The sequence below is a fragment of the Pipra filicauda genome, unplaced genomic scaffold, assembly GCF_003945595.2.
Source record: "Pipra filicauda isolate LSUMZ 115617 unplaced genomic scaffold, ASM394559v2 scaffold167_size3244652_pilon, whole genome shotgun sequence".
Lineage (NCBI taxonomy): Eukaryota > Metazoa > Chordata > Aves > Passeriformes > Pipridae > Pipra > Pipra filicauda.
In genome coordinates, this window is record NW_024104184.1 from 2499510 (window position 1) to 2515939 (window position 16430).

Sequence of the window (16430 nt, forward strand, 5' to 3'; positions counted from 1 at the left end):
GATAAATCAACTCACCACTGTCCTTGTCTTTCCTATGATCACTGAGAAGTAAAGCTCTCTGATAACTTCGTTCTCTTACTTGTTCCACAGAGGTTGATGCAGTCCTGCAAGAGAAAAGCACATTTTAAATTTAAAATGTACTCCCACGGACCAAATTTAGGACAATGTATATGCAAATACAGAGTCAGAGAGTTTACAGTGTTGGCTGCATGTAAAAACCAAATAACTGGATGTACATAAGGGACATTATTACTTAAGTGGTTTGTATGTATTTTCTCCCACTTCAAATACACTGATTTCCTGATTACATTACAGGAACTGGTAATTCCTCTCAATCAGGGAATACCTGTAGATCTGTGGGACTGTTTTCTAAACAACTGAAAAGTAAAACAATAAAGGTCACAGGTACTAGTTCCTAGTGTCCATTTGTAGAAAACTGTCTTCTTCCAAAACTGGAAACTAGAAACAATCACCTTATTTGTTTGTTGTTAAGAATCTTCTCTTTAACAGTGGATCCAGAATTGTAAATAGTGCACTACTACAAATATACCTCTGTTTAAGCTTTTACATTTACTTGCCAGACAGTGGGTATACAATGACAGTGATCTTCTCTCTTACAATCAATTACATCTCTCAATCACAACCTGATCAAGAACATCATAAGTAACAACACTCCACAAAACTCTGCTTTCCTTTATGGCAAGGACATATGGCATTATTCCATGATACTGGTGCACTGAAATAAATTTTGGTGCTGCTGTGCAGGGTCACTGCAAAATCCTAGCAGTTTAGCCTGTTTAGCCTGTTTCCACATCCTTTGATTACAATATAGTGCAGTGTCTTCTGCACAGTGAACTTACAGCTACTTTTCAGTGGAATGCTTAAGACTGCACTTAATTAACGTTCTCTCCCTTCAACTGGCTCTACAAAATCCTTCTGGAACAGTTTCTAGAACAGCTGGAGCATGTGAGCAGAAGGATGTTCAACTCCTCAGCCCATGTTCATCCCCAACACAGTTAGGTCTTCACTACAGCATGAAGAACATCTGCAGGGTTTATTTTGCACTAACATTTTGGAAACACTGTCACCACAGCTGACCATCTACTTTAAGGCTACCAAAACCACAGTGAAAAATATGTGCAGTGTTTTATACAGACTGAAGTCACTCTATCTCATCCCCATCCATACTCCATCTCTCCTCAGGATTTTTGGTTGTTAGGAGTACCTGGCATGGCATTCAACTGACCACATGGTCTGCAAACCGTTTAACCATCCTGAACAACACTGTCAGTGTCATCACACGCTCCCTCCCTGAGCAGGAGCTGGTGGCCAGGCTGCAGCCCTGCACGTGGCAACTGAGCTACAGCAAACATCCCACACATGCTCCAGCCACGTGACTGAAACACAGACCTCCTAAGGTCTTCCAGAAGCTTTTGTTAATCAATACAGATAACTCTCCTGTTCCACCCTCTTCCTCTACAGCACTTTTGGAAAGGTCTGAAATTTAACATGAAAAACATTCTCTTCAGTCCACAGACAAAGGAGTGGAAACAAGGACACAAATGCTCAAATTAATACCTCTTTTGCTCTCAAAAAATAAAAAAAGGAAAGCAGAATTAAAATAATTTAACCAATGTTTTATGGGTAATTTTTAATATATTTTAATCTTTATGATGTATCTTCTGTATTTCTGAGGAAAGAGGTGAGACGACAACACTAATCTGAAAGGACTTCCAGTCAGTAATCTGCCACTGCACCCTTAATGGAAACTACTTTCAAACAGGAAAGACTTGGATTTAAGTACATAATTCTTCTGAATTTTAGTCCTATAGTTTTGTGGCTTACCACTGAACTTCTGGTTCATTCTTCTCACTGGAGGAAGATTCCTTAATTGTACAGTTGTTGCCATTGTCCTCTGGAGCTGCATTATAAACAGTAGCTGGCAGTGGTAAAGGCAGGCTTGCAGTGTTATCAGTTTGCTCCCCATTTTCACCACTGTTGTTATACCCATCATTAGCACCATTGTTATTACTTGTATTTCCTCCACCAGCAGCATGAGGAGATACAGTAACCAGGGGAAAGTTGTCTGTCTTTGAGCCACTTTTTCGAGCTTCTCGTTGTCTCTTACGGTATTCTAACAAGGACACCTAAGGAGCAAGAAAACCCAGAAAACAAACATTAGAAGGGAAGTTTTACCTCTTTCATTTCTCAGTTTCAATTAAATGTAATATTTTAGTAAGACCATTTAATTGGTTCTAAAAGAAAATGAGGATATAATGAAGACATTTCACCACATCTGCAGTGAATTTACAGAGCACTGAGCTACTAAAAACTGTAAAGACGATGTTATAAAAAAGCTTCTGCCAAGAGAACAAGTATGTATTCTGCCTCAGGGAAGAAGCAGATGACACAAGTCAGCAAAAAGTTTCCCTGTGGTTGTAGCTACAAGGGACAGTTTCTCCTGGAACTGCAGCATTAGTAAGAGTATACTGATACAGTAAAGCAAATTTCGAGGTCACATCCTGCTCTCAGCCTGACTCCCTTGTATGAAAAACCCACTACCCTTCTGCTTCACTCTGCTGCATGTATCAAAGCTCTTCATACATTTTTCTTAACATACAGAATTTGCAACTTAAATTTTCATTCTTTCCCCAGAGTTTATTTTGAATTTCTGTCTTTACTGCATGCTAAAAGAGACTGATTAAGAACATATTCTTAAGCTAATTCTAAGTTAATTACCAAAAATAATGACACATGAAAAGTGGTTTCTACTTTATATATATGTATGTAAAATCTCTACGCAGACCTTCCACAGAATAGAAATCAGTTTAAATAGTAAGTTGTCATCAGTGAGAAAAATAATGTTCCAACATTTTCACTATGAATCTTCAGGATTTGAAGCAAAGAGCTGAAATACTGACCTTCAGACCTACTTTATTCAGAAATTACACTAGTTTGGTGAAAATGACATTTAATATCTATAAATTCTCCTAGTTATCAACAACCTACTCTGAACCACACAACATCCAAACCAAGAAACTAATGTGCAATAATGAAAAAAAATTAATGTTTAACTGGCTTAGTCCTCAATAAAAGCCGTCATCCATTTTTACACACAGAGAAAAGCAAGGCAGCCTGCTTTGTTTGCAGTCCTAAGGGTTTTTCTTTGTTTGCTTTCAAACAGATCTCTATCTGTTAGAGACTCAACCACATGTCAGGGTAAAAACAGAAGCACCTGATTTTTCATAAAAAAGTTCAGGTTAAGAACTGATCTTGCTTTCAAATAACTTTGTATTTCCACACCATGTGACAGAGACCCCTTGAAGAATATTGATTTAAAGAAAGCTTAAATGTTAAGAGCAGACAAAGCCTTTGTGGTGTGGCCACTATATACAGGACTGTACTGAAAAGGGAAAAACTTGTGCAATGGTAAGAGAAAAGAGTGAAACAAATGTTCACAGGAACACTGAAATATGAAAAAAACTCCTCCAAAGACCTGCCCTAGGATATTCCTGTCTTATGTGATCCTAGGAAAAAGGCTTCTATTTACTTCCTACAAAATCCCTGAATTCTCGCCTTTCACCTTTGGTGAGATCTAGCCCACCACCACCTCCTTTTATACTGTCAAAACCTGCAAATTTTTTTGTGTGTGTCTTTGGAAATCCTAAAGCCCATTCCTTCAGCGATACAGATACAAGTTCCTCTGGTTGTTTCTTCAAACTGAAAATTTTAGACAGGAATTCCAGGATTCAGGGGTGACAGGGGGCAGCCACACCTTTTTTTTATTCAGGGATTAGTGTAGCATCAGCCCTCATCAGTGACAGTCTGGAAGAATCCTTGTCAGCAAGAGAAAGGAGGAGGATTACTGAAGCATGAAGTGCTGCTGGGATTTGTTAAGACTGATTTAGCCTTCAGACAAAGAAGAATGTGAAGTTACAGAAATTTTGGCTTATGTTTTCTTTTGGGGTTTGCCAAAACAGCAGGGCTACAGTAAAACACACAGATCTATAAAATTCTCAGGACCCTGACCAGGTAAGAACAGAATTCCTACCAATCTCGCTCTGTTTATGTCTCAGCCTGAAGCAAAGTAAACAAAAACCCAGTTCTGCTGGAGAACTGATGAAGGAAGAATCCCAAGTGCTCCCCAGCAGGATGCTCCCTGCCCACAAGGGAAAAGGCACATACAAGGGGCTGTAATGTGACGAAAAAACCAAAACCCCATGGTGCATGTATGTACACACACAGAAAATGCCCCCACCCCCCTCATCACTACTTCCATAAAGAAAATAAATCACATCTTTCAAACAAGAAAGAATACTACAGTCTTTGATGAGACAGAACTGGCAAGCTGTTGCTCTGGAGATCATTGCATTACATGTCTGTTGCCCTTCCTGCAAAGGGACTCTCACCTGACACTACAATGCAATCTAAGAGCTATGCAAAGCAACTTCCAATCCTGGTTCGAGTTGCCCATGACCACACCACTTACCCACAAGAACTGTTTCATGAAGAGCAGCAAATTTAAATTGCACTTATTTTTCAAACATAGTATTTGATAAAAAAAACCCAAACCAACAACCAAATTAAGTCAAGAAAAATATTCCTTGGAACTAAGTATTTCTGTGCAGTTCTGACTTAAAAGTCAGAGTATCCTAAATCTGTTAGTGCAATTTCTTGCAGTAATTCATAACAGATGTTCACGTATATCATCTCTATGATGCTACTATATATCCTGTATAATAGAACAGTGTAACACCAAATGGCATAAGCAACCATTTTCAAACCTGCAAAGCAATTTATTGAGCAATTAATTTAAGACTCAAATGAAATAGAAGTTAATTTGTATCTATTACTTGGAAAAAATAAATTTACTGGTGGCTGTATTAAGCTTTACTCTTTGCCCTTCATTATTTCCCCTCAAAAATGTCTATTACACTGTAGTATGTAAAGATGAGCCACCAGCTGGTTTTTATTACATTAGGGCTCTCTCTGTTATGGAAGTATCATTAGCAGTTGACGAAAGGCAGACCAAATGATTCTTAAAATTATAACCTTTTTCTTTTGTGGAGGATTCTGGGGTGTGCAATTTCCATCCATCAAATTGTCGTTACTGACAGTCCTTCCAAAGCCAGGTGCAATTCCATCTTCTGAAGTACAAAAAACAGATGCTTCCATGAACATGCCTCTTCCATCATCTTGAATTGGGCACTTGGACTCGCTTATTCTGAATCCACCTCCTACCTCCAACTGATGTGAAGGGGTCAAGTCCCTCAAATTAGAATTCATTGAGAAATTTACACCTGTCCTGTCAGGACTTTTTACCCAGGAAGAATAAATTGTGCCCCGTCCACAATGAGCAGTTTCTAGTTGGCTGTTTGCATCAGTCCTATCATGTGTGGGGGCTTCCAGGTTTTTATGCAGTGCACTTTGCTCAATTACTTCGAGTCCCAGCTGGAGGTCTGACACAGATTCCATTTCTCCAGTGCACTGCCGTGTGACATCAGTCCTATTCCTTGGACTAGAATATCCAATAGTCTTTATTTCTTGCAGGCCCATTTCTGTCAGGCTGGAATTTCTGAAAGAATTCAGTGCTAGAATCGATGCTCTGTCATAACCCTGTGTGAAGAAAACACACATCAACTATTTTTGCACACTCCATCAAAACTGCAACTACTCTGACAATCAGCTGTGCCTCTAAGTGGGATTAAAAGTCTTAAAGTACCATGAATTTATCTGTTTTAAGAAACAATTCTACAGCCAGACACTTATTTCTACTGTTCCCATGTATTAGGTTAAAGCATTTTAACAAAATGCACATTAATCAAAGTAAAAATAAACATTATTTGCCAGATTTTATTTTATGACTGGCAGAAGGAGGAGAGCAGTGGTAACAGCAGTAAGTCCCTGGCCAGGAAGCTACAAAGCACTTGCTTCAACTCAACATAAAAGAGATTCTCCTCAATGTCAAAACACTTATTTCAAAGAGGGAGAAAAGTTTTTCCAAGATACTTTTGAATTTTGAGACAAAGCAGGACACATGCATTCTGCACACTGGGAGTACCCAGGCACATTCCAACAGCACTTGATGGCTCTCAGTTAATCCACCTAAGCCCATTTACTACCTTTGTGCTCTGCTCTCTCACTCTGAGCATAACTGGGATCAACAAAAACAATTAAGAGACGCTGGTAACAAGGAGAAATGTTAATCTGAATCTAACTACAGCCTGGAAAGCAAAGTGTTCTTTTTCTGTTCTTGTCCGGAAATTACAGTAGTTACTCCTTTCCATTACAGTCATGAGGAGTTTTAAATGATACGGAAAAAGAAAGAAACCAGTTTAAAATAGAGAATGTAACAGGTAAAGTGGAAATAAAAAGCAGTACGCAAATAACCTATAGGGAATTTACCCTTTACATTGTGAGAAACTTGCAATGGCTGGCGAACAGCATTTACTAAGAACAGTGCAGCCATACAGGTGAAATCAAGATACCCTTTGCAGGTTTGTGCATGTTTCCTTACCTCTTGACTGTAAGCTCGCCTTTTTATTTCTGGGGAACTGTCAGGTGAGGAAATATTCTAAATAAAGAAGAAGAAACTGCAAGTCAATTTATTTTTTACCTTGGAGAAATATAAACCCCCCCCTTGTAAGAGGAGTACAAATACCGATTGACACTGGAATGTCCAAACACATTCTCTGAACACATTAAAATTCTTCATAAATCTCACCTCAAAGTGCATGGTATTTCCATGTATACATGGAGTTACAGGAGTAACTGGTGAATATATGGGTTTGTAACCATTTCTACAAGCTTCATCTTCTGTTTTTACCCTAGGAGGAGTAGCAAACAAGGATGGCTCGGAGGCAGTGATGTCAGCATGGGTTGGTGTGGCATAGGGAGAAGGAGTAGGTGTGGAGGTTTCTGAGAATGCAGACTCCAACAGCTGATACAGTCTTCGCTTTTTCAGTGGTGTGGTTAGATCTGTGTGTTAAAATTAGAAAAAAGTTGGAAGATATCTAGATAGAGCAATCACTTACAGTTGTCACTTTATGTAATGAAATTACGAATTCCACATTAAAAACCTGCATGGTTACAAAAATCTTTTAAGGGCAGGCTTCCTGAGAGATGAACTTTTAACAGCCTACAGACTTCCTGAAAAATAAACTCTTTAACAGCCTACAGATATATCAGTAACTGAAATCTGTGTGTTAAGATGCTGGGAAGAACTGTCTGTGTCTCCAGAAAAGGGAAAGTCAACTTCTATGCATTTTTAAGACTGTTCAGCTAAAAAGTGGAGATTGTAAGTTCAGGACTGTAAACAGCAATCATCTGACAGGTTCCATATCTTTATGGAAGTGTGTTTAGTTTTTAGTCCATTCCCATTTTCTATTATGCCTACAAGATTACACAGCTTTTCCCCTGTGTGCTACACAGGCCTAATGAGTTTTAAAGGAATCTAAATATACAGAACAGCATGGAAAGTAATTTAAACACCTGATCTCTTACTATTAACAGTCAAAAACATTAGTCTTTTGTTGACTGTAAATGCTATGAGATATGGTGGTTTCTTATCTAATGTACATTAAAGGGGGGAAAAATCCCAAGTCCTATGCAATGAAGCATTTCTTTCAAAGAAAGTAACATCACTTTAAAAAACACAGTTCTCCACATTCAGCTACGTTGATATAACTCTTATGCAGTGTACTAGTAAAAGTTTCACACCTGTTAAGGAACAGCTGTCATTCAGTAATAGAGGACTTTTATGTTCACCATTGATGGCTGGACTTCTAGATCTCTCTTGTGATGGTGAATTAAATCTATCAATCATTGTTGAATTTTCTTCTTCCAGAGCCTGCTTCAACCAACGCTGTAAGACAACAAGTTCACATTAGTGACTTAGAAGTTTAATGATGAACATTTCAAAGCGCGTATCACCACCGAAATGGTTTGCCAACCAGCTTTTCTTCTGCCTAAATTTATGCTAGCAAATAGACTGCTTTTTAATTAATACGGGATGGGGAACCATAGCGAAGGGAAGCATTACCTTCTTACAAGAGCCAGTAATGTTTTCCACAGGTTCTTTTTTCCTCCTTTTTTCTGAAAGGAATGGTGAAGTAAAACGAATATAGTGCTTTGGAGTTGAATAAACATGTGGACTGTAAGTGAGACCAGGTAAAGAATTCAGCTGAGTAGCCAGAACTTCAGGGTCTGTAGTTATGCGTAGAGGCCTTTCTGGTAGACTGTCTGTAGGTTTCCCTGCTTTATCACTCTTTTCACTTAACCATTCACTGACCAAGTGCTAAACAGAGAGAGAAAAGAAATTACTGTTTTATGAGGGTTTTTATTAGTGGCATTTAAAAATTTTTTAGTCTAATTATTCATCTTGTCAACCATTACACAAATTAAACAGTTAGTGTCCAGGCTGCAAGTTTAAAAATACACAGCGAGAATGAGGACAGTTTCAGTGAAATAGTGGGGATAGCAGAAGAAATCACTACAGATTTGTTTACGTACCAGTTTGGGGCTTTTTTGTTGTTGTTGTTCTTGTTGTTGTTGTAAACTACATTTAGTTCTTCTGAATTTAATTCTCACTGAACATACTATACAAGTGCCCCTATCAACTGTACTTAAGAATGTCAATTTAGTAATAAAATTCCAAAGCAAATTTTAAACTTGTGCCTGAGCAACTAGGCTGAGGAGAAATATTGTAACATTAATATAACAAACTTAAACTCCTCATCAGATTTCTGTACTGTCAGGACTGTGCCTCAGTCAACATCTCAGGCAGGTGCCCTGAACATGAATCTTCAACTGTAGCTGTATTAAATTATAGCACATGGACTAAGGCACATTAGTCAAAAAAGGGTTTTCTTTAGGTAGTTCAGTGTTTTTAAAAAACATGCCAGTGGATTTGAGTTTCTATTAACAGATAAACTAACCTCCTAAATTTTACAATGATTAAAAATTAAGGACATTCAAAAATAGTACACTAAATAATAATAATGTGATAGTAAGGCTTTAACACAGATTATCATAATATATTTAAGTTGCTTGTCTTTTACAAACCTATTTAATTAATTTTTAAAGCAGGACTTTCTCTGCACTTAAAGTACACTGAGTGCAATGTAATGAGACACTTCACAGATATTCATCCTTAATACTATGAAACAACAAAGAAGTGCAGTAAAATTCAGACTTGGGACATCTTTGTTCCTTCCTGCTATGCAATGCAGAAGAAAGGAAGAAAGATCCTAGTCTTCCTTCTCATAAGAATTTAATAGGGATGCAATAAGCAGTGTTACAGGACAACTCAGGTGCCTCTTGAAAAAAAAAAAAAAATCTAAGGTGTGTTTGGGGGTTTAAGATAAAACCATCTTAAAACTGCTATTGTTCATCTGACAAGAAGTTTCAACCTATGACTTCCTTCCCCTTTCCCTCCACTATATAAAATTTCCAGAACTTCTTGTAAATCAAGCTACAAACACTTTTTAATGCAGTCTGTAGAATTTCAAAGCAGAAAGTTTTACTGCTTTATTCACACTTGCAGATTTAAGATTTTGAAGTGTCTCTAAATATTGTGCCATTTCTTAGAAGTTTTCTGCAATGTAGTCCAATGGAAAAAACCTTAAAAACAAAACACTAAAGAAGAATGTTCTCTCCAAACATGCACATAAATTTTGAGTGTTTAAACCCATTCACTTCAGAACAGACATTTGGAAAGTACTATAAGTTAATTACTTCCTTGGAGATATTCTGTTTGCTATCTGAAGCATACAATGAACAAAGGACAGAAAGGCAACTTATTACCCTGGGTTTTTTTATTTAAATTAAGTATGTTTTGATTATGTGTAGTATTTCAATCCATTCAGAAAGCCCACTTAGGAAACATTTTATTCCAAAATTGCTCTGAAAGATGTATTTTGGACGTCTCTTAAAATCCAAAAGAACTTCTACCAGAGGATGTTACAAACTTAAATCTATTACCAGTGACTGGCTATACAATGGTGATTTTTAAAGAAATGAGTCAGTGTTTAAAAAAAAAAAAAAAAAAGCAGTTGCATACTGATGAAGCAATCTGTAACTTTTTAAAACTCTTGTTAAAGTCCATTTTCTTCTCCCCATACCTCAAGACACATACCTTCTTTGTTTTAGGATACTTAGTAGGGCATTTACTAAGTGCTGGAGCTTCTGTTTCAGTAACCATTTCTGTAACAACAGTTTCGGCTTCAGGCTCAGCTACCAGTGCAGCATTCTCAGTTTCATTATGTTGTGAAGTTACTTCCACGTCAGGAGAAGATGGCTGGATATCTGAACACATGCTGACAGTTCTGTGCCGCCTGCGCTGCTGTCCAATGTGAGTCCTACTCCGTGAGAAGCTTTTTCTCTGTTTAGCTCTATTAACTTTGGCTGGGGTAGGCTTGGTGGCAGTTTCTTCTTTTGCAGGTTCCTGGTACAACACAGAAGTCTCATAAGCAGATCCCACACACATTTAGAGCTATCTATCTTTCTTAGGTGAAGATGTCAGTTCCCTCTTCTTTTACAGGTCCAAAAAGCCTCTAATTTCTATTGTCAGAACTATGATATTTCAGAGATAATATTTCTCTCCTTCTTAAAGGCAAATGAGAAGATTTCATGTATTTTCCTCCCAAGCACTTGTAGAGTACTCACACACACCAGTCAGACCAGGACAGATTTGTGTAAGAACTGACACACCGCATTAATTTATCTGTAAGCTCAAAATCAACTGCTTACATCATGATGTCTTTCAGTCCAATATTCTTTCTGCAATTTATAGTTTACTAGGTATTTAGCACTGCACAGAAGGTACTTCACAGAATGCTGACAGGAACTGTTCAGGGAAACGACCTGAACTGAGAACCTGTATGAGTATTTGCAAACTAAGAAGCATCCAGCAACAATAAGGTAAATAACTGTTTATAAGACATTAAGTATCATCTGCAAGAACTCAGAAAAAAATACATTTTAATAACTTCTTTCCTTTAAAATAACAGAAAGGATTATAATGAGTTCCTGAATAAACCACCAAAGAAGCAAATTGTTCTCCACTGGTTATAGACAGTGCCTAAGGAAAGCCCCTTCCTGTGGCTAAAGTCAACACTGGTAAATGCTTCTATCCTGAACTTCAAAGACAGACTGAATTACACAGCTGGGGTGTGTGTGCATGTCTGCATAAATTCATGTAACAGATATTCCTCATTAAATAATTCTATATGTGTCTTATTAGGAAAAAAATTTAGGAGCTAATATAATGTCAAAGAAGCACCCAGACTTTGGTCAAACATATTTGAGTTCAGAGGGAGGGAAAAAAAACGTATTCCTACATCTTGAAGTGCAGTTCGACATCCAAACTGACAAAATATGCAATGTTAAAAGCTAGATTTAAAATAAAGCTCCAGATAACTACCTGAATAAATTCAGCATCATTGAGAATCTGTGCTTCCTTGCATTCCGATTTAACCTCAGTTTTTGCTGTGCTGATTCTTTCCAAAGCCTGTTCTCTTCTTTTTTCTCGTTTTTCTAGTCTGGCAAAAGCTTGCAGGATAGCTTCCATTTTCCGTTCTTCTCTTGTCTGATGGATTTAACAATAATCATGATCAATTTCGGTCATAATCTTTCATGCACATAAATATGTAATTAAATACTCTCTCCCAATTTTTAAAGTACTTCAGAATGTGTTAAACATATGTTGACATGAAGATAAAGTTCAGTAGAAGCTCAGATTAAAGAGAGATGTTACAATCACTGCCATTAATAGAGACTGCTGAGGAAAGGCCTGCAATCAGACCAATCCTGACAAAAAAACAAGTTTCAGATTTAAGAACATGCTAAAAATGTTTGAATGCTAACAAAACCCCCCATATTTTTAAATGCTACTTTTTGTAACACTGTTCTACCAACCTCTAAAAGACAGGATTTCTGGGGCTTTTTAAGCTGAGAACTCAAATAGAACAGCCAAAATACTAATTCCCAACACTCTCTCTAAAAATGACCATCGCAAATAGCACACAATAGTAAAGAACAAATAGTTAAATCTAAGAGAGACACTGTAGAAATCATCTAAAGGCAGTTAAAAAGTAACAGACAGTTGAAGATAAAAGCAGGTTTTGTCAGAAAGCAGTGATCAACCCAGATGAAATGTTCTCAAATAGAAACTCTTGCATTTTAAGGGTAAGTTCATGTAAGGATCTGACTTCACACATACTCGGATTCTACACGCCTACAAAAAGGCAGCAATTAGCATGGGAATAGCAGGTGTCACTAAGCCCTAGTGATGACTTTAGGCAGCTACTTACCATCTTCCTTTTCCTTTCTGCAATCTGCTCCTCTGATTCCATTTCTACTTCATTGCTAATGGGAGTTTTTTCTTCTATATCATCAATAAAATCTGGCTCCTGAAAGATGGAAACGACTGTTTTACAGAAGCTCTACCCCTCTTGCAAACTACGGAAAACTAAAAGCTACACAGAACTAAGATTCCTCAGATCATTATATCAAAAGTAACGCTAAACAGTTAACTTTAATAGCCGCTCTGCAATACAAGTTCATAATTTATGTGTCACAGACCTCTTCCAACAGCTCTTTCAAATATGGATATATTAAAAGAAAGATCAATTTAAAATTTACCATCATGGTACATTACCAGGTGGCTGTACCATACTATCTGCCCATTATCCAGTATTCAGCTTCAGTTGGGAGGAGTAAGGTATGTTTTGAATTAAACACAGAGCTGCAGAGCTCTATTAAACATGGAGCTAGCTGCATTCAACACTTAGTATTCTGGGTTGGAGTTTTGTTACAGGAGCAGGGTTAATTATTGCCATGTTTAAAATACTCTGCTCCTAAGTAACAGAGGCAACTAATCAAAAGGCACTTCAGGACAAAATGAGCTCCTGAAAGCACGACATGAGGTATTCACATTAGAGAGCCACAAAGAAATTCAGAGGAAAAAAGTATAGTTAAAGGTGGTATGGGAACCAACATATTTTTAAATACAATCAAATATTAAGGAAAACTCAGAATAGTATACAAAATTCTGAACAGCTTATCCACCATTCTGATTTCTGATAGATCTCCATATCCCTTTTCAGTGACTTATTAAAATTCCTTTAGTAGTTACAAAAGGAGAGTATCTGTGTTTAAAAGCTTTTATTTCTGAGCATCTTTGTGTCAATACCTGATTATTAGAAATGGACAGCCTGAGAGGAGAGAGCTTTCTCTGCTTATTATCTGTGATTTTCATTTTGGTGGCTGCTCCTTCACAGTCCAGTGTGATGTTCTGATTTTGAGTCTCCTTTTCTCTTGAAACATCTTTCTCCTTCTTTCCCTTTTTCCTTCTGGTTTCATATCCAGTATTGATGTTTTCTGTAGGCTCAGAACGTCTGAGAACTGGACATTCAGGATTTTCTTTGAGGCAAGCACAATCCACTTTGTATTTACTGCAAGTAATTAAATGCAAGAAGGTGTATTTGATTAGGCTATACAGCAACGAGATCTTTCAATACTAAATCACATAAGCTGATGTACTTCACATTAGACATCTGCTGTAATGTAAACCAACCACATTAAAAAGCAGGTGACTCAAGTTTTCACCACGATATACAATACTGCTGTAACTCAAAAATCCCATCTACCGGTTAACTGGTTGGTTGCCACACAGAATTCTTTTAAATTCAGTTCAGTATTTGCTTAAAAGACAGAAGACATCTAAAATCTGAGTATAATCCTAGGTGGAAATACAACCACCACAAAATGAACAGATGCACGAAAGGCAGAGTTCTTTCTTTATGCCAAGACAGACACAATTTACAGAACGAGCACAGTGAACTCAAGAGTCACTTGCACAATTTTAAGCTGCACTTGGGATACATAGGAAATGTTATTCAAACACATTCAACTGACAGAGCTGTCAGCTGTAGGTACTAAACACAACTACGATGCATTTTTAAAAGGATAAATAACAAAACCCAAAAAAACTATCAACCAGCAATTTCTCAGGTTCTTTTCACGTGAGAGATCACAGAGTCATACAAATGCTCATTTTGGAAGGGACCTTAGAGATTATCTGCTTCCAAACCCCCTGCCATGAGCAAAGATGCCACTCACTTGCTCAGGACCCCATCCAACCGGGCCCTGAACACTTCTCCAATTTTTTTAGCTTAGATTAGATATTAGGAAGAAATTCTTTGCTGTGAGGGTGGTGAGGCACCAGAACATACTGCCCAGAGAGGCTGTGGACTCCCCATCCCTGGAAGCATTCAAGGCCAGGCTGGACAGGGCCTCTGAGTAACTTGGTCTAGTGGGAGGTGTCCAAGACAGGAGGACTGGAACTGGATGATCTTTTAAGATCCCTTCTGACCCAAACCATGCTATCATTCTATTATCTTTTAGTTGAAAACTATTCTCCCCTGTCTTATCACTATCTGTTTATGTAAGAAGTCCCTCTCCCCCTTTTTTTTTTAAAGGCCCCTTTAAGAACAGGAATGCTGCAATGAGGTCTTCCCTGATACTTCTCTTCTCCAGGCTGAACAACCCCAGCTCTCTCAGCCTTGTCTTCTTAGGAGAGGTTCTCAGACTTCTGACCATCTTTGTGGCCCTCCTCTGGATCTGCTCTTAACAGGTCCACAACTTTCTTGTACCAAGGACTCCCGACCTAGATGCAGTACTCCAGGATCTCAAAAACACAGCAGAGGGGGAGAATCACTTCTCTCAATCTGCTGGTCACACTGTTTTGATGCTGCCGAGGTTGTGGTTGGCTTTCGGGCTGCAGGCACATGCTGCTGGCTCATGTCCAGCTTTTCACCCAAGAGAACCTCCAAGTCCTTCTCTGCAGGACTGCTCTCAACGAGTTCTTCTCCCAGTCTGTACTGGGACTGTCCCAATCCAGGTGCAGGGAGACTTGCAGGAGGTTCATGTGTTTTCAATTCTAAAGTCTGTCATGCCCCCCTGGGTGGCATCCTGTCCTTCTGTTGTATCAACTGCACCACTCAGCTTCCAGTCATCTGCAAACTTGCTGAGGGTGCACTCGATCTCACTGTCTATGTCACTGATAAAGATATTAAAGAGGGATGTAGAACAATTCTTATAAGTGCCAGGTTTCCTGAGGCAGTCTGAACCAAAGCTGATTAATGCAAATAGTACTCTATGGTCATACTCAGTTCAGGTCAGGAAGCAAAGGCACGTCTACACAGCACTGCATCCAAGTTGGCTTAAAAGAGCAGACCACAGAAGTGCAGTAATAAAAATACAGAAGAAACTGCGCACACACACACTGTTTACTGTAAATACAGTGCCTAAGGAGCCCTGTGTTATTAGAGCATGCAAGAAAGTAAAAGACATAAAACCAAAGCCATTCTGAATTGCAAAGTAACCAAATGAGCATCTGATGTATTTTAGAACACAATTCTCAAACACTTACCAATTTCCATAATCAAAATCAAACGCTATGGTAATCTCTGCTCCCTTTGGAATGTTATGGATGGAGTAAATATAAAGATGAATTGTTCCATCTTCAATTACGTGCCTCACCTATATTCAAGGGAATATCATATTATCATGAGTTACTTTCTTTTTTTCTAAGTACGTGTATAACAACTGTAGGGATTGCTTAAATTATTGAAGGAAAAGGGGACTTCTAAGTAAATAAAACCTAATTTAACTTCATATATATACTCACCTCTGCATTTGGTGTACATGAACGCCTGATAAATCGAGCTTCATTCCCAAAAGTCCTTGCATCAACACACATTTCTAGCCCATGGAATTTGGAATAAAATAAAACAAATGGGTAGGGCCTGAAAAACATACAAAAACCCCAGTAGTTTTATCATTTTAAAGATGCTAAATAGCACTTATTCTTCACATTAGTCATGTGCTGTTTGACATGATAACATGCTGTTTGACACAATACACCAAATTTGTGGGTTAATCTAAGAATGACATGCTTGCATTTAAGCTTCATGATTTTAACTGGTACATTCTCCAAATTTATTCTCAGAATACCTCAAGTTGGAATTACAGTACCTTATGCAAAGGATCTAAAGGGAGAACAGTAACAGGTCAACCACCAGACATGGAAGACACAAGGTTAAGATTTATGAGATTTCGTAAAACTTCTGACAGGCCCTGAAGTGAAACTCAGAAATTTATACACCACGTAGAACCATATAAAAAAAGTAACACCTCCATGTGCTTGGCTAACACCTGCAGCACCACTAGCACTTAACCCTCCTGAAGCAAGGGGACATTCAAATAATTCGCCAGGACATGGTTTAAGTTCTGCTATTGCAAATGCCAGGGAACCCGTCCATCTTTACTGAGCTAAAGCCATGTGTTCTATCTCCTCCAACGGGCCTCTTGAAAATTCCCAACTAGGTGTGTCCATGCAGCTAGTGGCAGCATTGAAAACAACCCAC

At 38.1% G+C, this 16430-nt stretch overlaps 1 protein-coding gene across 8 annotated transcripts in view; it reads right to left on the bottom strand.

Moving 5' to 3' along the window:
- Positions 1-16430, bottom strand: part of KMT2E (lysine methyltransferase 2E (inactive)) — a 63065-nt gene that overhangs the window by 8320 nt on the left and 38315 nt on the right. For all 8 annotated transcript variants that reach the window (XM_027751798.2, XM_039379444.1, XM_027751799.2 and 5 more), the window contains 13 exons: positions 15692-15809; positions 15434-15543; positions 13193-13454; positions 12312-12410; positions 11423-11587; positions 10136-10444; positions 8042-8296; positions 7720-7864; positions 6725-6978; positions 6518-6574; positions 5053-5616; positions 1846-2147; positions 16-104 (listed from right to left, as the gene is read on the bottom strand). In XM_027751798.2, coding sequence (XP_027607599.1) covers positions 16-104; positions 1846-2147; positions 5053-5616; positions 6518-6574; positions 6725-6978; positions 7720-7864; positions 8042-8296; positions 10136-10444; positions 11423-11587; positions 12312-12410; positions 13193-13454; positions 15434-15543; positions 15692-15809 — 2729 coding nt within the window. The remainder of the gene's footprint in view (positions 1-15; positions 105-1845; positions 2148-5052; positions 5617-6517; positions 6575-6724; positions 6979-7719; positions 7865-8041; positions 8297-10135; positions 10445-11422; positions 11588-12311; positions 12411-13192; positions 13455-15433; positions 15544-15691; positions 15810-16430) is intronic.